The 24847-nt window shown below is 34.8% G+C and overlaps 1 protein-coding gene across 11 annotated transcripts in view; it reads left to right on the plus strand.

Moving 5' to 3' along the window:
• Positions 1–24003, plus strand: part of LOC128994350 (gamma-aminobutyric acid receptor subunit beta-like) — a 111367-nt gene extending 87364 nt beyond the window's left edge. For 10 of the 11 annotated variants that reach the window (XM_054418864.1, XM_054418862.1, XM_054418865.1 and 7 more), the window contains 3 exons: positions 16023–16307; positions 17176–17382; positions 18118–24003. In XM_054418864.1, coding sequence (XP_054274839.1) covers positions 16023–16307; positions 17176–17382; positions 18118–18413 — 788 coding nt within the window. In that variant the 3' untranslated portion in view covers positions 18414–24003. Of the gene's footprint in view, positions 1–16022; positions 16308–17175; positions 17385–18117 lie in introns of all 11 variants that reach the window. The other variant, XM_054418866.1, reaches the window with a different exon arrangement.
• Positions 24004–24847: the final 844 nt, after the last annotated feature.

Below are 24847 nucleotides of genomic sequence, written 5' to 3' on the forward strand. Positions count from 1 at the left end.
CATCTTCAAATCCTGCGGACTACGCTTCAAGAGGACTGCTTCCTAATGAGATTTTGGACACTTCCTTATGGTGGCAAGGACCGGACTGGCTACAAGAAGACCAATCTTCATGGCCTACTCAACCGTTACCTGCATTATCTTCAGAAGAGTCTTTACTCGAGTTTCGACCTAATACGTCATCTGTATGTGTCTCTGCTAAACAACCTACAAATCATATTATTGAATTGATTGAAAATAGCTCTGATTTTAGAAAGCTACAGTCATGCTTTGGATGGGTTTTACGATTTATAAATAATTGTCAGAAGAGTAAAGAAAAAACTTTCCTAACCTATCTTTCAGCAGCAGAACGCACAGCCTCTCTTAATTCACTAGTGAAAACCACTCAGTCTCATCACTTTCAAGATCAAATCAAGAAGATTTATTCACAACAAACTAGTCCTATGTTTCAGCGGCTAGATCCATTTCTTGATTCTAATGGAATTCTAAGAGTAGGTGGTCGTTTGAAGAATGCTCAGCTAGGCTATGATGCTAAACATCCCATGCTGCTTCCGAAAAACTCACCTTTGACGCATCTCCTCATTGATTACTTTCATGTAAAGTATCTGCATATTGGTCCAAGGACTCTCCAATCCCTTCTTTCCAGACAGTTTTGGATAATTTCTGCCCGACATGTAATCAGGCATCGCATATCTAAGTGCCTTGTTTGTACTAAGTTTAAGGCTAATTCACCTCATCCGTACATGGGCAATTTGCCGGAATCACGACTCAAACCAATACGGCCTTTTCTTGATGTAGGCGTGGACTTTGGTGGGCCATTCATGACAAAAACAGATAGGCTACGCAAACCTCAAATATTGAAGAGTTACGTCTGTTTGTTCGTCTGCTTCAGCACGAAAGCTATTCACCTTGAGCTGGTATCATCACTCTCCACTGAAGCCTTTTTGGCATGTCTAGATAGATTTGTGTCACGTAGAGGTCTCTGTGCAAACATCTACTCGGACCAAGGAACAAACTTCGTTGGAGCCGACAGGGAACTTCAAGATCTTTGTAACTTACTCTACAAGCCTCCCTCATCTGACGTGATTCAGTCAAAGGTTGCTAACCTTGGCATTAGTTGGCACTTTAATCCACCCGCAGCCCCTCACTTTGGTGGCTTATGGGAAAGCGGAATCAAATCCACCAAGTACCATCTTAAGAGGGTTATTGGAAATCAAATTTATACTTTCGAAGAGTTTTCAACACTTCTAACCAAAATCGAAGCGATTCTCAACTCAAGGCCACTATGCAGTCTCTCACCAGATCCAAATGAATTTCAAATCCTCACTCCAGGCCACTTTCTTATAGGCGAGCCGCTAGTTGCTCTACCACAGGCAGACTTCTCCACCACTCCTTCTAATCGGCTATCCAGATGGCAATTGATCCAACAAGCCCAAAAATCATTTTGGAATACCTGGAGTCGAGAATACTTGCACCAACTCCAGCAGAGGTACAAGTGGAATCTAAAACAACCTAACCTGAAGATTGACGATCTCGTCTTAATTAAAGACAAAAATTTGCCTCCTTTGAAATGGACCGCTGCTCGAGTCATTGCAACGCATCCTGGTAAAGACGGCATCGTCCGGGTCGTCTCCCTCAAAACTCCAACCGGACAGCTTCAGAGGCCAGTAGTTCAACTGTGTCCTCTACCGCTAGAATAACTTACGTTGTTCAAGAAGATTGAGAAGATATTTTATTTTGTGTTCTTAGAAGAAACAAACATCTTTAATTTTCAATTTTGAACTATTACTTAACTGCGTTTTTCTATTTTGAACAATTTTACGTTTTAATTTGTGAAAAAGGACTAAGGACTAGCCCTTTTTGGTGGGCGGAAATGTTAGAGCCAGACTTAATTTAATTTAATTTAATTTCTGAAATCCCAGAGACATTTTAATTTATCCTTTTTTCATTCCTGTTGCAACATCACCAACCATAACCACCTTCATTCAGGTTTCATTTAAACATTTAAATTTCCCGCCTATCCCTACTACAAGAAGAAGAAGTAGTGAAGGAAAAATCAGCAGCAAGATGGCCATCTACAGAGAAGTCAACCCAAACATGTGAGGTATCTTAATTTTACTCATTTTCCTATTTTTCCACCTTACAATTTCTATTTCCTAGTCTACATCCACTGCTTTCAGTTAGAGTAACCCTTTTTCAGAACTGAACAGTTATTACCGCCATAAACATTATGTTTGTATTACCTCTAAAGGTTAAATACTCGGGAATTGTTAGTTTGTAAAGCTGAAAAAATGCAATCTATTTAGCATAATAATGCACCTGGGTGATTAAATGCTTTTTAAAAATCATCTTTTGTTAGCGTGATACATTTAAACATACAATGGCTTAAGAATTACAATAACTGTAGTGACAAACACAAAAATGTAACTGTCTAAATCTTACCAGACGTATAAGTGACTCATTTGATTCTGAGTCTTGTCAAAACAATCTTTCATACAAGTGTTTTGATTACAATTTACATTTAGTACGTAACTACTCGTACAACTGGCTACGTTTCCATGCCATTTTGTGTTTTCTCGCACAAATACCTAATGTACGGTAAACCCTCATTAATCCGGAGCCAATTAATACGGACTTTGTCCAATCTGGACAAAATTCAGGACAACAGTCTGGACTTTGCTCTTTGGCAACAGTTTTTACTAATTACATAAACCTACAATATTGATACGTAGTTTACAGTGTTTTAGTATTTTTGCGATTTCCAAATTTTAGAATTGGATCTACACTGTTTATGGTTGTAAAATGTATATATACCATTGTACACAAGAGGTGTCGAAACGGTTCCGCAATCTTTCTTCGTATTACGTTTAGTTTATTTAATCCGGGCGGCAAAAAATATACTAATGGAAGTACTAATGGCACCATTGCATTGAGTGTTAAACCCAAATAACATGCATTAGATATGGGAAAAATAGGTGTTTTGTTATTTATACCAAAACTAAAAGAGATACGAAGTAAGTGTAAGGTACAAAGTTGTAAAAAATTACAAAACCTATTAAATGATGTGCCGCTTGACATATGTTGCCATTTAAAATCTTTGAACAATGGGCATTTAAAAATTTTCAAAATTCATTTTTTTTAATTTTCATTATTTAAAAAAAAACGTCACTTGTCGTATATCACAGTAAAGCTGATTACACAATAAGTAAGAAAATTCGAAAAGAGAAGGTCTAAGTGCATTGGTAGAAAGCACAGAGTATTAAAATATATAGATTTTTCCCAACAAAAAACTGCCGCCATTTTGAAACGAAAAAGATAATTAATCTCTGTTTTCGCCAAAATGTTTGTCTAATAATTACATTTAAAATTATGTATAATATGACACATGTTTACGTTTGAAAATTCCAAGATTCGAACTTGTGACCCTCTGTTTTTGGCACACCCTGTATTGAAAAAAATTTTAAAATATTTTTACGTTATTCCTTAGGGTCGACTTAACGGTAAATAATTTTATTTCATCCTATTACGTTAAGCCGTTTTCCCGTAATCAATTTGAGACACCTTACGTGGGACACCCTGTCTATATAACCATTATAGGTACATTACATACAACACAATATCTTAATTGAGCGAAGCGAGCGGAGCGAGCAAAGCTCACTTTCCCTCACTTTGTAACTTCTTTGTAAGAGCATCAGAATGTAATGGCTTGACCAATTGATATGAAATTTGGCCAACAGCTAAAGAATACTGAGCGCAATGTTTAGGTAAAGAATATTTGCAAATTTCCTTCTGGATTTTATTTTACGGGTCACGCAATTTCGCTTATTATTTTAATGTAAGTTGAAAGAAAAATTATATTGGGTTTATGACATATGGGTTTATCTCGTTTCATAAGATAAACATATGTTAATTGTTTTTAACTGTTTAACTGTTTTGTTTACATTTCAATGTTTACTTTCATCCTAGGTTAAAGTTGGAATGTTTATCAATGGAAGTAACAGTTTTGCTGTATTTGTTTTGATCATGCTTTAAAGGCCACGTCGTAATATTGGTCGTCGCACCAATAATTTAAATAATTTTGAAAGAGAGTGGCATCGTGAACAAGAAGAACCAGATGAAGCAGTGGCGGAAGAAGCTGATTATGATAGGCAGTTAGCTAATCAATTACAACATGAATTAGATGCACTAAAATTTTACACTTGCACTAACTGTCATCGCCAACAACTAACAGCTTCAAACCAATCACCGATTTGTTCGCGTTGTCGTTCAAATGCAACTAAATTCACGGCGTTAAATAATATGGATGTGTCAAGTGTCCCGAACGAATTAACTGACCTGACGATTGTAGAACAAATGTTGATTGCACGAGTACATCCCGCCATGCGCATTTACAAAGTACAAGCAAATGGTCAGGATGGCCAGTTTCATTACAATGTTAACATCATTAATGTTGAGCAAGATATTAATGAAATAGCATCTGTCTTACCTACACTGCCCGAAAACTTAAAAGTTATTATTGTCCAACGTCAAGGCGTCTTTGGCCATATCGATTTCCAAGTTCGACGTGAAAAACTACAGCAAGCACTTATTTGGCTGAAGGCAAATAACCCATTCTATTTTGACATAACCATTAGTGATGAAGCGCTACACCAACTACCAGTCAATGATTTTGTTCACATGAGAGTACCGTGTGAACGTGAAAACCAAGAAAGTCCTGATGAAATCGAAGAAGACCAGATCAAATTTGTTATTCTTTAGAACTTAAATAATATCGGGCAAACAAACGGTGAATCTGTTGAAAGGGGACATATTGTAGGTTGTTAGCTGCTTTGGCCATTGACAATCTTTAAATAATGCTTCGCTCATTTATGCGACTAAAGTGTAACGGCAGACCACCCTAGTCTATATTTCCTCAACCAAACATCTTTAAGGTGTTTTCTAATAATATTTGGTTATCAAAGTACCTGGTCAAATTCAGCCTATCCTATTAACACAGCAAGATATTCATTCCATTTCATACACATGGAGAAAATATTCCTTGTATAAATGTCAACAGTCTCCAGGGCATCAAGCGACTCGGCAATGTCAGCGAAGAGTTTCAAAGAAGTGATGAGTGATTTCCCACTGATTTCCCACTGATTGCTGATTGCTGATTGCACAAAGACTGAGTCAGCAGGTGCTTAGCGATTTACCAGACTCTGAACAAACTCATTCCCAGATGGCAAACTCGACTTTTCATTGTCAAGTCTTTGCAATTTTTATGTAGCAAAACTGTAATATTTCGAAACCATTTCTGCCACTACGATTTGTAGTTTGGAGTGTTTGAGTGTTCTGGTTGAAAATTAATGAATCGAAAATCTAGAACTTATTTAATGATAAATGTAAATTTTACTGACTACTCTATTAATTATAACACAAACAGAACTTTTTTATTGAGATCATAAACAGTCAAGAATGTATGTTATGTTAATCGTCGGGGAGAGCCGAATCATGAATTGGATTTTTTAAACTGGAAGGGTATAAAATAAATCAAAACATTAACCTATATCGAGTGCTCAGATATAATATAACAAACTCGTTTATGGAAAAGTGTACATATATTTTACCTTGTAATACATCGATTTATGAAATATAGCACACGTTTGGTATTTCAAGTTCTTAATTATTGTTGATGAATCTCATTTTTTGTAGTTGAATAAAAAATATGAATGTTTGTTTGCTCTCTAATAAGCTTTTAACGAAAACCTTCATTACAGTCAGAATAAAAAAGTAGATTCAAAAAGAATTTGGCAAATCTACTTCATACTAATCAATTAATTGTGTCTAACCACCACCGTGTTTATAATCATATATTACAAACATGTATTTATCAAAACTAAACTTTTTTTATTTGAAGGTCTTGTGCAGAAGGTCGTGACGTAGCCAGAATTTGATTTAGGCCTCAGAGCTCTGACCACCGGACTTCCAAGTTCCCATGTTATTCATATGGAGTAGATTTTTATTTTTATTTATGGTTTATCACTACCGTATACCATCTGTTAGAAATTTTCACTTAAAAATATGCCTCAAAATGTTTTTTGTTTATTATTTATTTAAGATCAAAATATTTCTAGATTAAGCTGTTTTTGGAAAACCATAAACTTTTAAAGGGTTGTGTGCTTGGCTAACTATGGTTTTTACTACTTATTTGACACTACACAGCTTATTTGTGTGTGTAATTTTCTTTTTTCTTTTAGAAATATGCATCTTGTATTTTTACTTTAAAAGTACCTACACCTTTTTTTGGCGTTTTGACGTCTCTTCATATAGAAAACGGCTCATGCCTTATTCATGTAATCGGATATTTAATCTATGGAAGGTATCTCAATGATTGTATCGAGTACGTCAACAGATTAATCAAAGTTTGGTACTTTCCTGTTAAATGGAACATTCATTATTATCGATGATTTTTTTCCTCGATATATCGATGTTTTTGTTTTCCGATCCATTACAAATTGACAACAACTAACTGATCTTGTTTAGGCTAAAATAGTCTATTATATGGATTAAGAAATTAAACTGTTCCTAAGCTAACCTAACATAACCAACCAAACTTGCTGTACCATTTAAAAATTCCGTTTGGGTTTGAATATAAAAGGTAAGTTATAAACACGGAATTTTTTAATGTTACAGCAAGTTTGGTTAGTTATGTTAGGTTATTTTTTTAGAACAGTTCCATTTCATTAATGTCTGTTGATACTGAACAATATTTTTCGTAGTTGTCAGCTGATATGTTTCAATTTGTTAATATCGATGTATGTATCGAGAAAAAACTCATCGATAATAATGAATGTTCCCTTTAACAGGAAAGTACCCAAAGTTTTTACAGCTGCATTTCTAATTTATTTAAAAAAATTGCGCGAGTGAAGAGCGGGCCAGACAGCTAGTAAAGATGAAAAAAACTGTCCACAACAAAATTTGTTCCTTATCTTAGATCTATGCAAACAAATCGAGTGTTCATCACAAACTGTCAAGATCTCACCTTTACATAATCCTGTAATCATGCGGAATGAGTAGGTAAGTTTAAATACGAGAAAAGTAAACAATACAATACTGAGACCGGTGAGAGGAGGGGGAAATGGAACCAGGTGACAAAGAACCACGGAGGGAAGGGGAGGTGGTTTTGAGGCTGCAAGCCTTTGATCACAGAAGTGAAACATAACAAAACAGAAGTCATAACCGAGATGGAGAAGTATTTGTTTTTCTTGCGTCTTGCGAAATTAAAAATCTAATAAATTATTACTGAGAAACTGCATCGTGCTGGTGACGTATTTACTGTGTCTGATTTTGGGGATTCAGTTACAAGTGGGGTTATAGGTCAATTTTCGTTGTTATTAAAATTCTTGAGTATTTCAGTTTATCTTTTATTGTGATGGTTAAATTAGCTGGACTATAAGGTTTGTGTCATGAAGCATTTTTTTTTTACAGTAGTTATGAGAATATGTGTTGCCGATGTTACAGTAGCCATCAAATTCAAATGGCTGTGATTAAAGTATTGCAACCTTCAATAAAGTAGCATGCAATAAATTATTGTAACATATTTCATTATTACCTTTGGAAATTAAAGTTTTAAATTCAAGTCCTATATTAGAAAAGCTGGAATAAATGCAAACATATTACATTACGCATTTTGAATTTCCAACCTTCTTAAAAGAGTTATTATAAAGAATTAATACTCGTAATTATTAAAAACACGTAAACTACTAATGTGCGTTTCTCATAGTAGTAAACCAACTATTCAGTACTCTTTTGCATAATATGAAATGAAATGAAATGAAATACGTTTATTTATCCCAATATATACAGAAAGATACAGATAAATAAAAACAGAGAGCAAGATAACTATAGTAGTACAATTATAATTAATTGTTAATGAATCTGCCATACTTATGGGATAGGCCTACATGGGCAGGTGCCTGTGCGTAGGCCTGGTTGTTATCAGTCTGCGAAATTAAGGGCAAAAACTGAATATGAGAGATTTTTTTCTTAATTGTTTAAAATAAAAACTGAAATGCGGTTGAGAATGTCGGCGACGACAACTAAAGCCAGTTCAATAAAAAAAGACATTTGGAGGGTGGGGGGGGGGGGTCAAAGGGTCAAGGATTTTTAGTCAGAGTCAAGTATGGTTTGGTCTAATCAAAGTCTCGGCCTCTTCTTTGGTAATGGAGTGCAGTAAAACAAGAATATGACTTGAATTTCTGTAATGAGGGTAAACTAAAAACGTGTTGAATATCATATTTTTGAATTAAATTTCGACAGAGGATCTGAGAAACATAAAAGCAGTTGGTAGTTAGAACTGATTTATGTAGCTGAGGAACAGATATTCTAACATTGTGGGAGTATCTTGTGAAGTGCTGATGTGTGACTGCTGTAAGAATCGTGTTTGAGTTTTTGAATGTGTGATTAAGAAGGAACTGGATGAAAAGATGTCTGACCGGTAGTATTCCCGTCTCACGGAATAGAGCATCAGTGGAGTACCTTTTATTTTTTCTAAAAGCAGCTTTCAAAATTGATCTTTGAATTACATTCAAGGGTTCCAAGGTGGTGTGATAGCATGCTCCCCAGCAAATAATTCCAAAAGAAATCAAAGATTGCACATAAGCGAAATAAGCTCGCTTTACGTCATCCTCATCTAAAATTTCACTCAATTGGTTAAAAGCATAGATACATTTACGAATCTTTTTCTTCAAGAAATCCACATGCTCTGTCCATTTCATTCGGTAGTCAAAATAAACACCCAAATATTTATAATAATCTACTCTTTCAATGTACTCACAATTACAAGATAAGCTGTTATGGTTGCCGCAACAATGAATCTTCAAATTGTCTAGATTATAATCAGTGCTGATACTGAGTGATATGGGAAGGAATTTAGTCTTGGTTACATTAAGTGAGAGCACATTTTGATCTAACCATTTCTTTAGAATTGTGAGATCACCAAGAGCTTTGGACCTAACATCCTCCCATGAACAACCTTTTATTAAAACTAAAGTGTCGTCAGCAAATAAAAACAGTTCACCATTTAGTTTGAGTTTAGAAATGTTGTTTATATAAATTAGAAAAAGTATAGGCCCCAGAGTACTTCCCTGAATAACCCCATACTCAATTGAATTTGCATCACTATTCACACCACAGATGGAAACCACTTGATGTCTGTCAGATAAATAGTTTTTGAACCATGTGAGAGCAGTGCCTCTGACACCGATCTGTTCCAATTTTGTTAGCAATAAATTTCTGTCAATTGAGTCGAATGCTTTTTTTAGATCTAAAAACATTAACATAGATCGATTGTTATTAATCATTGAATTATTTATAGATTTACAAACTTCAAATAGTGCATCAGAGATGTTTTTATCTTTTCTGAACCCAAATTGTGAATTAGATAGTATATTGTTACTTTGAAGGTACTCCACTAGCTGTTCCTTAACAATACGCTCCAAAACCTTGGAAAATACGCTTAACAATGAGATTGGCCTGAAGTTGTTTTTATCTTTTGGGTCACCTGATTTGAATAAAAGAATAACTTTTGCTGTCTTAAATTGAGCCGGGAATATACCAGTCAGTAGAGATAGATTGATTATGTGTAGCAGAGGAATGTAAATGAAGAGTGCGTTTTGTTTGAGTAAATCAGCCGAGACCTCGTCCAGACCAGGAGCTGAGCCACCATGCAGCCCAGAGATATGTCGTAGTACGTCTTGTGAAGAAACAGTTTTCAATGTAAAAGTAGAGTCCAGTCTGTAGTCAGAGTCAACAACCACCGGGGTCCCGCCCGCATCTATCTGATTTGCTAAATTTTCTCCAACAGAAGCAAAGAAGTTGTTAAAATCATTTGCAATCACATGTTTTGTAGCTTGCGTATGATCAGACGTGTTAGGAATGAACTTTTCAATTGGAAATGAGTTTTTCTTACTTGATCTGCCAGCAAGATCATTGATCAATCCCCAAAATAATTTGGGATTTTGACTGTGCTGGTTGAGTCTTTCCCTGTAAAAGTCTCTTTTGGCTCTCTTTAATAGACTGCCCAGGTTTTGTCTATAATTCCGGTAATAAGTTTGTAGATTATCATTAAATGGTTGACGGCGTGCAGATTTACTTAATTTATCTCTAGTACGTATTGATTTGACCAAACTGTCTGTAATCCATGGTTTAATTCTCTTACGTCTAGATGATCTTGTAGTTATTGTTTTTTTTGCATTTTTTATAGAAAATTCAAGGTTTTTGTAAAAGAGTTCGGAGCACAGATTGACATCTGGACAGATTAGGATAGGTCCCCAGTCGGTCTGAGAAAGATTTTGAGTGAGTAGGGTGTGATCAAGGTAAGTTTGAGGAGGTCCGGTTGCAGTGCGAATATTGAGTGTGTGTGCGTGAGTGTATACAGTGTCATGTATAGTGAGGGCGGTGGCATAGTGGTCGGTGAGGCTAGTGTGCAGTACAGCAGCGCGCACAGCAGTCATGTCACAGTACCGTACAAATATGTGATCAATGCAGGATGCAGTGTCCTGTGTAACTCTAGTCGGTCTGTCCACACACTGTACAAGGCCGGAGCCAAGTAGACTGTTTAAGTAGAGGTCAATTAGTATATCCTTGCTCAAAAGGTTTAAATTCATGTCACCCATAAAAATGCACATTTTGTTTCTATCTAAGTTCTGATAGTAAGTCTCAAGTTCACTAGTGAATTGTACTGGATTGCTGTCAAATGTTCTGTAAATTGCTAGTAAATTGAAGTTCTTGTTGCAGTACACAAAGTCCAGTGATAACCCATGAACGTCCCCCAGAGTGATTTGTCGTGCAGTCACTGATAGTGATTTGTTAGTAAACACAATGATACCATCATTGCGGTTACGTTGAGTCGTAGTCATGTGAGTGTCAAACCCGTCGATGTTCGCCCCCACCTCTCCTCTGCCAAGCCAGCATTCAGAAAAAATTATAACGTCTAGACTGGTATTAAAGGAATCTAAGTAAACTAAAAACTCATCAAAATTTTTGGAAAAGCTTCTAATGTTATTGTGAAATATTTTCAGGCTCTTTAAATGAGAATTAAAAAAATTAATGTATTGATCTGTGGAATGTAGCTCAAGACAATGGAAGTCGCCGTCGCCGTCATCATCACAGTTATTAAAAAATTGCATCGGCCAAGCCCCAGTCACCTGCCCAGTCAACCGTTGATACAACTATAACACTATACCACTAAAAACTAGCATGAGAATAAAATATTAAGTTGCTGTTTCAAAATAAAGAAGCCTTATCAAAAACAAAACAATACCTTCACTGTAATAAAATTTTACAAGTACAATGATAGATAACTTCAAAATTGAAAATATAGGAGAAAAATTGATTAAGGAGCAAAATTACTTTAGTATAACAACTTCCACAATAATTTCAAAGATTTCAAAAATTGTACTATGGACTAAATTTATCTTAGAACATTTATCATAATAATAATTAATTAATACTGCAAAATGGTTGGTATGATTACAGGATAAAAATTATTCAAAGGAGAAAAAATACTTTTAATGAAATTTTAATATTTTCAATCGGCCTAGTTAGATAGTTTATAAAATTCCAATCAAGAATACAATAGAAGATTATTACAAATAGGTACATACTTCGTAGGAAAAATATTTAACTTGGCTACAAATAACTGGAACTTTAGATGATAACTGCAATTAACATTAGAGGAAGAAAAATAATGAAATAAAATATTTCTCTTGTAATGTAAAAACAATTTTTTTTTTGCTATTAAAATATGAAATTATAAATTTCAAATGGATAAGTGTAACCATACCTGCAATGTTGGAACATAACTACGCTATACTACATTACTTAGCTATTAATGTGTATTTTGTATTATAAGCAATATTTGATTCGAGTAATTAGTTTATGCAGAAGCTCTTAAATAAACTTTTGGATAATTTCTATGCAAGAACATTAAATTATTACAATTTTAAGCTACAAAAGGTTTACGATTTAAATTTCACCGTTTTAAGTTTTAGTAAAAAAAAATTTAAAGAATTACATAATTCACTAAATTTAAATAATTGTGAATATACGTGTGTTGGCATGAGAGAACGGATCAATTAAAAGATAAAAATGTGTAACATAGAAAATTCATAATTATACTGATTTAATATATTTAGAACCTTTTATATTTTTGGATGCTGATAACAATGTCACAAGAATATAATGGTTATAGAAAAATGTAATTTAAAAAATTGTAAACTATCTATTGTAGAGGAGAAATAATGTTACAACATACATATTAGTTGATGGCGGAAACTGTAGAGGTGGAGAGTCACTGCTTGGTTTGCGTAGGCGAGGGCGTAGACTTGGTGTCATCATCGATCTCTAGATGGGTGTCATACACGTCCAGGTCAGTCATCTCAAACACCCTGGTGGCGGCGTCTTCAGGCGTCTTCTTCACCAGCACCTTGCCGTTGAAGTATCCGGCGGAGCTCAGCTTCTTCTCTCGCAGGAGACGTCTGGCGCGTCCCAGGAGTTTTTTATTGAAGCTCGTGAGATGATCGTTAACATACACTGGGCCTGGACGTAGTGCAGTAGATAACTCAGTGGTGTCAATTCCCTTCTTCTTCCTCGCTGCGATTAGCCACTTCTCCCTGACCGTGCGAGAAATGAACTGGACTATTATTGGTGGTTCACTAAGTTTGTCCGAATACAGTCTGAGTCTGTGGGCTACAGAGATGTCCTCAGGTGTGAAGGGAAGCTGGAGCACAGCAGCCAATCGCCCCAGTACCACCATGATGTCCTCTCGAGGTGTCACAGGTATCCCCTGTATCTCCAAATTAGCGTTGGTCATTGTCGCGTATTTGTTGCTGCAGGTCGCGGACCATGCCACACAGCTCAGAGTTAGACTTCTCTAAAGATTCGCACTTACTCTTCAATACTGCCTGTTCATCCTCCACGGTGTCGAGTCGTGCATTATTCTTCATGCACTCTTCCTTCAGTGCTCTGAGTTCAGTGCGAAACTCGCCAATAATTTCCGTCTTCATGGACTGAAGTAGTTGTGCGATATTTTTATTCGTGTCCGTAGCAACGTCGCTGTGCGTTGAGATGGATTCTCCGAGACACAGTTCACACTTCCATGTTCTATTGCGCACTTTACTAGAACTCCCGGCACCAGCACACGCGCCATGTCGCTGCACGTTGCATTCTGCACATTTAGCGATGATGGATTTGGAGTTTGACAAATCACCACCGCACTTATCACAATTTACAGGCATGTCCGATAACACGTCCGCCACAAAAATATAGTTAAATAAAAAAAGTAAAAAGTTTATACGAAGTATAGTAAAGTAATGAAGTTTAAATAAGTAGTCAGGCTAACTGGGCAGGCTAAAGCCGGCAATTAGATAAGGAAGCTCACTGAAGATAAGACAACCTTCCTCATCGGCGGACCGATAACAACTGCGAGTGTTAATTTACTTTTATTTCGAACCTCTTCAGTTACAGGATCAATGAAACAATCGGAATACTTACTTATTATTCAATTTGTTAGGGTATACTGTTTCAAGATTGCAGAACATTTGACGAACTGTAAGGAAAATTCTGATGCTGACAGTTTGATGACTTTGTATACAATTCTAAAAGATGTGTGTATTTACTTTACACAAGAGATTTAAATGAGCAAATTAATAAGGTTTAGTTGGTATCATGAGTACTTGAACTGGTAAAATAGCTTTCCATTTTTCTTTTTTTTTACACCAGGAAAACCATTTATATACAAAACATTCTATAAAGGAAAACTTTACCAAATTGTTCTCATAAATATCTGAATATGATTATAAAATTATTTTTCCAATTCACACACTTTACCTTTAAGGTAACATGGATGTATATACGAGTATTTTGTATTATTTTTCATAATAGATCAAAAGTTCCTGATAGATGCATTTCGTTTTAAACATTCGAAATCCTCACTACAAAGTGTATCCATTTTCTAACTTGGAGAGATAATGTATACATGTTTCATAAACCATATTTATTTCACATTACTGAGTAGTTGTTACAACTTAAATGGTTTAAATGTTTTTCCATGTTTTTACATCCTTTCACACATACAAGCGTAACTCATATCTTTCTTTGTAAATTAAAACTTACCAAAATAGTACCAACCTGTAAAAAGAGGAATTAATAAAATTTTTAAAAACACTTAATTTAAAAAAAAAATTTTAATCAGTTAAACAATTTTTTTTCTTAGTTATGTGTTATGACAGTCTGCGACTTGTACATTTAAGAAACAATAAGACATGTAAACAAATTAAAACTCCAAACTAATAATACAAACATTTAGCACTATAAATTAACTTCTACCAGGCAAGATGAACCACTTAAATTAAAGTTTTTTGTAAAGAAAAGTAGCCTAGTTTAATTGGCAACAAGTTATTATTTAGTTTACCTAAACATATATTAGAGGAAAGTAGTTTTGATGTAAAAAAACTGAAAGAATACCTACTTTCATTGCTTTATTCATTGTATGAATTTTGTAATTTAAGAAATGTAAAGTAAATTTAATGAAAAACGATTTCATTTTGTTTTACTTGTTCTACAAGCTTATGTTTTTTCCAAACATAATAATTTTGCTAAGGAAAAATACAACATTATATTTATTTTGACACTATTCTTTATGAACATTCTTTATTTTTTTACTATGGTATTTGCACTGTACATGAATAAAGAGAACTTGAATTAATTTTGTTTTATATTCTACTTGTGTGCAACTTACATGATTACACTCTGGGCTACAACTAGCTCGTATACAGTTGGATTTGAGTGGTACGATCGTATATGATACCGTAGCCACAATTACAGTAATTCACTTACACCGGACGAACACGAACAAATCAGGTTAACCCGACCTGGCCACAATTACCCAGTGTCATTTTGTTTTGGTAATCTATCAATTACGTGAGTTTGAATATTAATGAAGTAAAAGTGCTTGCCGACTGATTGCGAAGCTCCATAGTTATCAGTTGCGCTTGCCTACCAGAGTCTTTGCCTAGCTTTTAGTGGTGGGACCACTGAAACCACAGAAAAATTCTGAAATGCCCTATTGTTCAAATAAGTGGACTTATGGAAAGCGTTGATCCACCAGGTAACGTATTGTCATTAAACTAAATGTAATTGTTGGTTGGGAGACTTGAATGGTACAGTAGTTTCAACCACTAAACAAGCTGTATCCCCTTGTAGAAAGGGGTCTTCCTTAAAAATATTTTACTACGAATAAAGCTAGGAAATATTTGTTTTAACATATTTAGCAGTTTTATAGTCACTGCATTAGATAAGTATATTGTTGATAGCCATATTTACGTTGCATACTATAAATTGAACAGGCTTAGAGACACGTAGTTACCGGCACCAAGGAAGTATACTAAAATAAATAATTTTGTTAGGATTTAATCTGTTTAGCATGTATTTGTATTTTTTAAATATGTATTAAATAGTACACAGGTCATATTGTAAGTGAATCGTATAATAATTTTATTGAAATGGATATTCTATTGAGGCTACGTTCGATTATATTTTTTCTGAAACTGGCTATGAATCAAACAAAGGAACGAGACATTTATGGTATCTTTTATAGTGCATCCATGGTCAGAGTCCCACTTCAATTAGGTCACTCTTCAATCTAGCACTGGCTAAACTTATGAACTTAACTTTACAGAACTAGGTAGAACCCCCCACGTGCTTTATCTCAATACAATGCAATCCCTCCATCTTTTGGGGTTGTTCACAATAATGCTTACATTTTATTCAGGTATTGAATTTGGATAGTCTTTTTCGTATGTGTATCATAGTCGAAACATTAACCAGCCAATAGAAACTTTAACATATCTGTGAGATAGTCAAATCTGCAGAAAGCCTACAGAGCAGCCTCAATAGGCACTATATGTAATCCACAATGACGCCATGAGTTCCCTCTAAATTTCCAAGACCTATCCAACCCCCTAACCTCACTAACACTGCTCTAGGTAACTACTCCCGTCTGGCGTGCGAGATACAGTTCGTCAGGTCGATGGGCTACTACCTGATCCAGATCTACATCCCCTCTGGCCTGATCGTCATCATCTCCTGGGTCAGCTTCTGGCTGAACCGGAACGCCACCCCTGCCAGAGTGGCCCTTGGCGTCACCACTGTGTTGACCATGACCACCCTCATGTCATCCACCAACGCCGCGCTGCCTAAGATATCCTACGTCAAGTCCATCGACGTGTACCTGGGCACGTGTTTCGTCATGGTGTTCGCGTCACTGTTAGGTGAGTGGATTTTGCCAGGCAGTGGATACGGTTAGATGTGTAGCAGGGGAAGTTCTTTTCACCCCTGAAGCAAAAGAAAATTGCTGGGTCTAAGGAATTGGTGTGCTGTTTCATCATGTGTAAAAAACAGCTGGCATCTACGGAAATAATCGGTTACTTTCACTGAGCTAGAGATACAACTGAAAGTAGGAACCATCTCATTGCCTCATGGCTTTGTTACAACCCCACAATCATCTGCGATGTACTATATGGCCTGTTTACAATATTACTCATCCCTTTTCAAACATTATTTTTCTCGTCTTCTGTCCTCCCAAAAGTGGTGCAAAAGTGGTATCTTTTACTGCTTGTAAACGATTTTCCATGGAATTTTTAGCGACAGTGTAACTGACGTCAATCGTTTTGCAACAATAAAATGAGATTTCAGTCTATGAAATTGCAGTTTCATCAGAATCAAAAATGGAAAACATCAAGAAATATGAGTCAAAACTTGAATTTTAATAGCTTGAATTTAATAGTGAGGCTTGAATTTAAGTGAATTATTTAATAATTTATGTTTTCTGTGTTTGGCAAAATGCCTGTATTTCAGCGTCTTACTGGTTTATGATTGAGGTTGTTGCTATGGTCACCAATATCGTTCATATCAGGGTAAAATGTAAAATTGCCAAAAATGGCTCGCAAAAAGGGAATTTCTTGAAAAAAGCAAGCAATTCTGTAACAGTCCCTAAATATGGTGTAGAAACTAGATTTTAAAATTTTACAAAATTCATAGTTTCTTTTTAGATTTTAGTTATTGTTTAAGTTTATAAAACGGAATTTTGGAGCTTCCAACTAATCAACAGGTCTATCTTATACGAGAATGTTTTTGCAGAGTACGCAACAGTGGGGTACATGGCCAAGAGGATACAGATGCGGAAGAATAGGTTCCTGGCGATTCAGAAGATCGCAGAGAAAAATTCGAAACAAGGGTTGGAGGGGCCGCACCCCCCTGTGCCTGGAGACCCCTCAGATCACCCCACACTCCCCAAACAGACTGTGAGCGTCGCATCAACCCTGCGACACAACTCCAAAACATGCGCTGTAAGTTACACATATTTTGTTTTGGAAGTAAACAGATTCTTATATAACAGTAATGCAATCATTAACAACAGAAAAGTAAGGGGACTAGGGAAAAGTCCAACACCGCTCCTAGCCATCATGTACTACAACCTCAAGGTGGAGGAAGGCAATGTGCCCTGTGCTACAGGAATTACCGCACAATACTCGCCGTTCGGGCTCTTGTTTGCTCACCACAAGTATATTTCCCACAAAACATATTATGGACACTTGTCCCATAAGAGTGTTTCCTCTATACCTTACCTTCTCTGTGCATAAAACTCAGTTAAATTTATCTTGACTAGTGTAATAGAGACACCTAGTCTAAACTCAATCTCTAATCTTTCCTCTAATCTATCCCATGAAATACCTAAGGATTTATGTGGTATCACCTATATGTGGTATCCACTTTTATCATTGAATGTATCAGCTTTTGTTTCTTATTTTATACATCCGTTGTTCATATTTTTTAATCCTTGACGTGGGGAGCGAGCTGGTCAAGTGGTTGACGGGGCTTCGGAGTCTGAGGTCCCGGGTTCAACTGCCACCAATGACCAATGGATTTTATCTCCTTGATGACACGATCCTCTAGGACTAGCCTGAAGTAATGCGTAAAACAGTTCTAGGATGTAAAATGTAAAATGAAGGATGTAGGATGCAGGTGGGACATAAAAAACCCTCTTCTTGACGAAAGTTTTTCCATGATATTTGTCACTACTGTTCCAGGAGGTGCGGTTCAAAGTGCATGACCCCAAGGCCCACTTCAAGGGCGGGACGTTAGAGAACACCATCAACGGGAGAGCAGACGAGGAGGCCCCGGCACCGCAGCACCTCATACACCCGGGGAAAGACATCAACAAGCTGTACGGAGTCACTCCCAGCGATATAGACAAGTACTCGCGGATCGTGTTCCCCGTCTGTTTCGTGTGTTTTAACCTAATGTACTGGATCATCTATCTTCACATAAGTGACGTGGTCGCCGATGACCTGGTGCTTCTAGAAGAGGACAAATAAGCGACTGTCGTCGAACAAAGACTACGTTTTAAAGGTTTTACGGTCGAATTCAGCTCAACTTACACTCTCGACAAAGAGGATAATAATTTACGCACTTTGAGTTCAGTATTGTTTCTCGTTTGTGGATCGACTGTCGGTTTAAAAGGCTTTCTTATGATTTCACCACTTGTAAAATACCGATAGTTAGTCTATAGCTAGGTTTAGATCTAGATCTCAAACTAAACACTCGGGTTAGTAATTTGGTTTTGTATATTTTATATGACTTATATAACGTGTACATATTCCGATGGAAAGCGATACTGCAAAAGATACTGCATTCGATCTAGCAGTTGCTCAATATTTTTTTCTTTCGTGTAGAACTACGAGTTTCGGAGGTACGATGTACACTATAGAAACATGTCCATCCAGTAGAAAAGTAAAATTATTTTGTTACCGGAATCAAAGAGACGTTGTATATTTTCTGTCGAGTACAGACGGTTACTAAAATGCTGATGAGAGGTCTATTCGTGTTACAAAAGCTCAAATCAAATTATATAGTTTAAAAAGGTTTTATTCGGTAATCGTTAGACGATTGTGTAGTTACGTATCGTATTTTATCTGTGTTGAAGGTTATTTATAGCGTTACCACCTCATTTGAAACTCTCTGTGATTTAAAAAGTTTTATTGTAAAGATTACTATTCCGTTAGACGCGTTAGTAAATAGTTACCACAGATAGGGTTATTGAAATTATTATAGCCTACTTGATGGCGGTTTTATCTGTTCATAGTCTACGTATTAAATACAGTGTTGACCTGTTGTAAAATATTTTATCGTTCGAGATCGCTGTGTTGGAAGTTTTTATACTTTACTCTAATATTACATAATTATAACTTTAGTAATTAAAAAGTCTTAGTTTATACGTTAACAAATAAGATGTACAAAAGGTTAACTAACGTATAAATCGAAGCAGGATAGCGTCTAATCAAATATATAGATCACCCGATATCTTTTAACTTCGTCTTTATATACATATAAATAATAGCACAGAAAGAAGAATTACCGCAAAGGGTCACTGCACAGAATTCTTAACTCGCCTATATAAACAGTTCTCACAATATATATTATACAATATACATATATACATACTGTAATGTAATGTATTTATACGAACGTATTCTAAAGTAAAGACTAGTTTAAGTGTGCACGAACCGATGTCACCTTGTGCATACATGTATATACAGATGTACGTAGAGATATTTTTACATCAATGCAAATTAGGTTGGTAGCCGTGCACGGCTGCGCAGTGGCGGGGCTCAGTTACTGCGCAGCCCCCCTCCCCTCCTCCCTATGTTGTATTGGTAGGGACCACTGTTTTATACACTACTTTTTCAAACGTACCATCTTCTGGGGTTTATGGAGGCTTCAAATCGGGTCTTTTAATTTAATTGTACATTGCAAAACAGTTGCGCAAAGATCATTGTTGTAAAAAACACATTGTATTGGCTGAAGTAAAGTGTATGGTTAATTAAAACTATACTAAACTATGTCTATCTATGTTGATAACGCAGAAATAGCACTATCCACCGATAAATTCCATTTATTTTAAAACTTAACCATAAACCATTGTTTCTATTGATGTATCAATTTTATGACGATTGTAAGGGCTACCAATAAACTGTAAAAAGTGAAAACAATTAAGCTAGACCAATATTCTCAGGTATGTTAAAATTATGTGTTACTATGTAAGAATGTTATAAGTAATAATTACTTTAAATATGTTATCTATAGTGATCGAAAATATACTGCTATAGTTAAATCATTTATAAAACAACTTTAAAATTAAAGTACCTTGTGCCAGCTAGAAGGACAATACAAATGTTGACCTTAACAAAAATAGATACTAACTATTGTTTGATAGATTTGCCACACAACAAATGATTGAAGTTTACATAAGCCCCAACCTTATTTGAGTCACCATTTGTTTAGTAGTCATAGATTTGGTAAATACAAAATATTTTGTTCGCACTAAGTGCAATGTCAACAGATAGAAAAAACAGTCAATTTGTTGTTAATAAGCAAAGATAACATAGAAAACATGTTGTTACATTTAACCAAATCAAGGTTAAGCCACCTTTAACTTAATAACTTAAATTATAATGTATCATAATGTAACTGTTAGTACAGAAGAGAAACAACCATAGCATAGCCTCCTCTAATACAAGGCCGCGGCGTTGGTGTATGGCAACGTCGCAGCGGCCGGTGCCAAACATTGCGCAGAAACTTAGGCTTCAGCTGTTTCGGTAGGCCGGGGCTGCGGTGTTGCCACTTTTGTCACGCCACGGCCTTGTATTAAAAGAGACCATGGTAGACCATATTTATTTAAAATTTGCACAAACAACCATTCTATTAAATAGCAACCCGTCTGTGTCATTGCATTTCGTGCACTGTTTCATTATAAGTTTGTTGTAGTAATCAGCTGATCTAAGCTCAACAATAAGTTTGTAAGATATGTTGAAAAGCTGTGATTTTGTTAAGTACGGCTTACTAAGCTGTTTTCCTTACCCTCGTGGGATAGACTCACCTTCCGACCCCTAAAGTAAAATGTAACCTGATTTCAAATTCTCAAGTGTCCTAGTTGATTTTGAATGTTATTTACTAGTTAGCTAGATATAATTTACCCCAGCCCAGAGTCGGGTCAAATACTTAAATCGGTTGTGTTTAAATACTCTACAAACAAATTCTAAACGGATTGTATAATTATACAGTTCGATGTGTATAGGTTTATGTTCTAGCGTAAGTTAGGCGAGATTAGTTAAGTGGCGTACTTTCTTTATAATGTTGGACTTTTGTAGACGATTTGACGCCGGAGCAGCAAACCGATTCTGTAAATATGACATTGTTTTTAATAAATTATTCGAAAACAAAATGATATTTTTGTGCTTCCTCAACTTAGGGGAAAGTATAGATACGAACAGATAGGCTTAGGCCGTTAGATGAGGCATAGTTCGATCAACCGACTTATCTTTCTTTGGTTTAGTTAAGGCTCAAAGTATTTTAATCATCATGAAGTGTTACTGAGAGAGGGTGCTAGACGATAACGTTGTACTTGAGGGCAAACCTGGGTGTGTGTTGGTTAGATGAACTGACTCATTGTGTAAATTATTTTAGAAACTGCCTCCTTAATCTTGACTTATTGGTGTAGAATTAAATAAACAAAATAACTACAACATCTGTTACACAGTAAAATAGCTCAATTTGATTTCAGAAATCCAAGCTGTGCGAGAAAACGATTTTCATGGAAATTTTTTGTATAAAAATTAAAGATTTGCCATTTTCAAAAAAAGCTAAACGTTTGTCACGGATTTCTAATTACGTGTATTTTTATTTCAATGATTAAATTTAATTGTATGACTTTGATGCGCAAAGGAACCCCTGTGAAATATTAAGAGGGTTTTAATTGTTGTATCAAAAAGAACATTGCAACCCACATTTTAGGATATAAGTTGCCTAAATGAAGTAATATAAAACCAAAAACTTTGTGGCAATCGAACTTCTTTAGCTATAGAATTTTGTACACCATGATTCAAATTAACTATAAATAATTGATAAACAATTATTAATTTCTTATTTTTAAGCGTTCAACCTATAAAGCTATTAAACTACTATTGTTTTACTTACTACAGCTTAACAAGCCAATATTGTAATATTTAAATATTTTTTTATTCAAATAGATTGCCTTATTCTACTTCCATGTACATTAACCTAATCGCTGTAGGAACAGAGGAATTGTATATATACTTGAAGGGTTACAACTTTTTAAAATGTCAAATTAAAAGTGTTCCTCCATTACAACTGCTCATAATTATTACAATTAATTAAATAAATAAATGAAAACATATTAGTGAATTGACGAGTTAAAAATAATAATTTTTTCTTTATCTTGTCAATAAAAATAGTATTAATATTTTTTCTTCCATTTTAAGAAACTAAAATTTTTAAATAGTCAGACCTCATACTCTATGACTTTTACATAACCGATTTGTATGCATATGAAACATGATAAAATGTGGGCTACAGTCATACATTTTGTGCTGATATTCAAAGTCAATTACTATCAAGGTTACTTTGTTACAAAGTCAATATTATAACATTGACTATTGGATACTGAAGTATCCAATAGTTGTATTGATAATCAAAGATTATAAGATAAATTAATGAATTCAGAAAATATATAAATTGCAACCAACCAAACATAATTATTGTTTTGAAAGAGAGCTCACAGAAAGGTTAAATGACCAACAATCAAATAATACTGTAACAAATAAATTGTAAAACCAAATATTAAAATTGTCTTGTAATCATTAAAAGACTATGGCAAATTTCAGTGTTTATTTTAAACTAATAACAATTTTAACTACTTCTTTTCTTATGTGAACTTAAATCTAAAAACTCTAGCTGTTATAGTGTAAACAATTTATTTTTAGTTATTAAAAAGACACATATTTAATTTATTTATATAGTTTCTCGTGGCTCATCATGAAGCAGCTAAAAAAACTCATTTAGATCTGACTGGAAATTTAAAGTGTACAGTTTTTTTTTAATTAAAAACTTAAACCTGTTTTTTTCTGAGATATAGCCAACTTCCACTACATAAATCAGTAAATATGTTCATAATTTTGTTGATTAACTATTACACGAATTGAACAACACTTTACGACAGGTATAACAAAATCATTGGTGTTAGTTTTTATTTGTATACTTAAAAGATTACTTCAAATCAAATATATTTATGAGAAAAAAATTAATTAATTTTGAAAAATTAAAAGAAAAGAAAAATTAAACAACAAACAACAAAGAATAACAAGGAAAAATCAATTAAGTTTGTGTATTTTAGAATTTTACTAAGGAAATTATTTGGAATTAAATCACAGCTTAATAAACATTGAATAAAGATATACCGTAACCCAATCTAATTCGCACCACGGAAAAAAGATGTATGGAATTCGTTCATTTACAAAAGGCATAGTGTCAACATTAATAATTCATGAGCTTAAAACTAATAAACATTTTCTGAAACATGCATCACAAAGTTGAGTGAGCATTTGACTTCAGCTTTGAGGCTTGATTTCAATTTCAATCATAACCTAGTGATTCGAATCCAAACAACTAGGTACCAAAAATGTTACAACAGAAACTAAAGAGTACAAGAGATTTGAATTAACTGATATATACATAATAAGACATCTTTAAACAACTAAAATATGTAAAAAAAAACAAATTATGCAACCATACTGTAAATTACTTTTCCCTAAATTCTAAAAAAAAAAAATATGGAGGTGTCCATCGACGAACACACAGCTGGTTTTGTTTTCCAGCTGATCAGCCTGGAGTATTTGCTCAAGAGCGAACACGTCATCATTCCCATAATGCACTCGCCACACGCAATACTAACTATAGCTAGATTCTAAACAGAGCAGTAGCGTATCACGCTTTATAACATTAAGGTAATGTTACATTTTAGATTATGTAAACCTATTATAAGAAGTGCGTCATCAACAAAATGTGATTCTTTATGTATGTAAATATAGAATAAAACCTGTATTATTAAAATGTCCCGTGATTTTTACCTTAATGTTTTTGTAGATTTTTTGATTTTTTTATGTAGATATAGGGTTGTAGTTGTGAGGAAACCGATTATAAAAGGTGACGAAATTAAATCTATAAATAAAACTATTAAGGTTCACGAAATGTTTAAAAACCTGTAAGCCGTACACCTATCAACCACATGTGAATGAAAGGTCTTTATGCGAAACATTTCCGAAAATTATTAATTTTCCCAATAAATCTTCTCCTAAGAGCACGACCCCCCTTAATTAAAAAGTTGTATGTAATTAATTAAAAATATTGAATATGTGTCAGCTGTTACGTTTGTGCTTACTTAATAGTATACTTCATCACTAGGACGAAAGAGGCTCTTTTCTACCCGAGCTCATATTTCTCGGCCGAGGTCGGAAAATGAGCGAGGGTTTAAAAGACACATTTTGCTCGTGTGAAGATCTATATTTTTCGTCATGTTGCACCATTATTTAAGCAAACTAAGATACAAAACAAAAATACTTGTAAATATATATAGCCTCTCAAAACAATTTTTAACAGGTTTTCAATTTTGTTAATGCAAACAAGCAGTTGTTTAGTAAGCGATTCAATTATTTAGTCTGTTACGATTGTGTTAGTGTTAGTCTATTACGCTTTTTACTCCCTAGGGAAAATGAACACATACACTTTAGACCAACATTGTATTAAATACCCCCGCCGCAGCAAACCTGCCGACTAAGCGAATTTCCATTTGCCTGAATTTATTTTCAATTGAATGTAGCCTATTTAATTTACATTAGGTTTTATGAGTACCTAGGCATGGTGCTACAGGGAGGGTAAAAAAGTGTGTTTTTAGTAA

Source organism: Macrosteles quadrilineatus, unplaced genomic scaffold (genome assembly GCF_028750875.1).
Source record: "Macrosteles quadrilineatus isolate MER2022 unplaced genomic scaffold, UCM_ALF_1.0 Scaffold_5__1_contigs__length_97177068, whole genome shotgun sequence".
NCBI classification, from domain to species: domain Eukaryota; kingdom Metazoa; phylum Arthropoda; class Insecta; order Hemiptera; family Cicadellidae; genus Macrosteles; species Macrosteles quadrilineatus.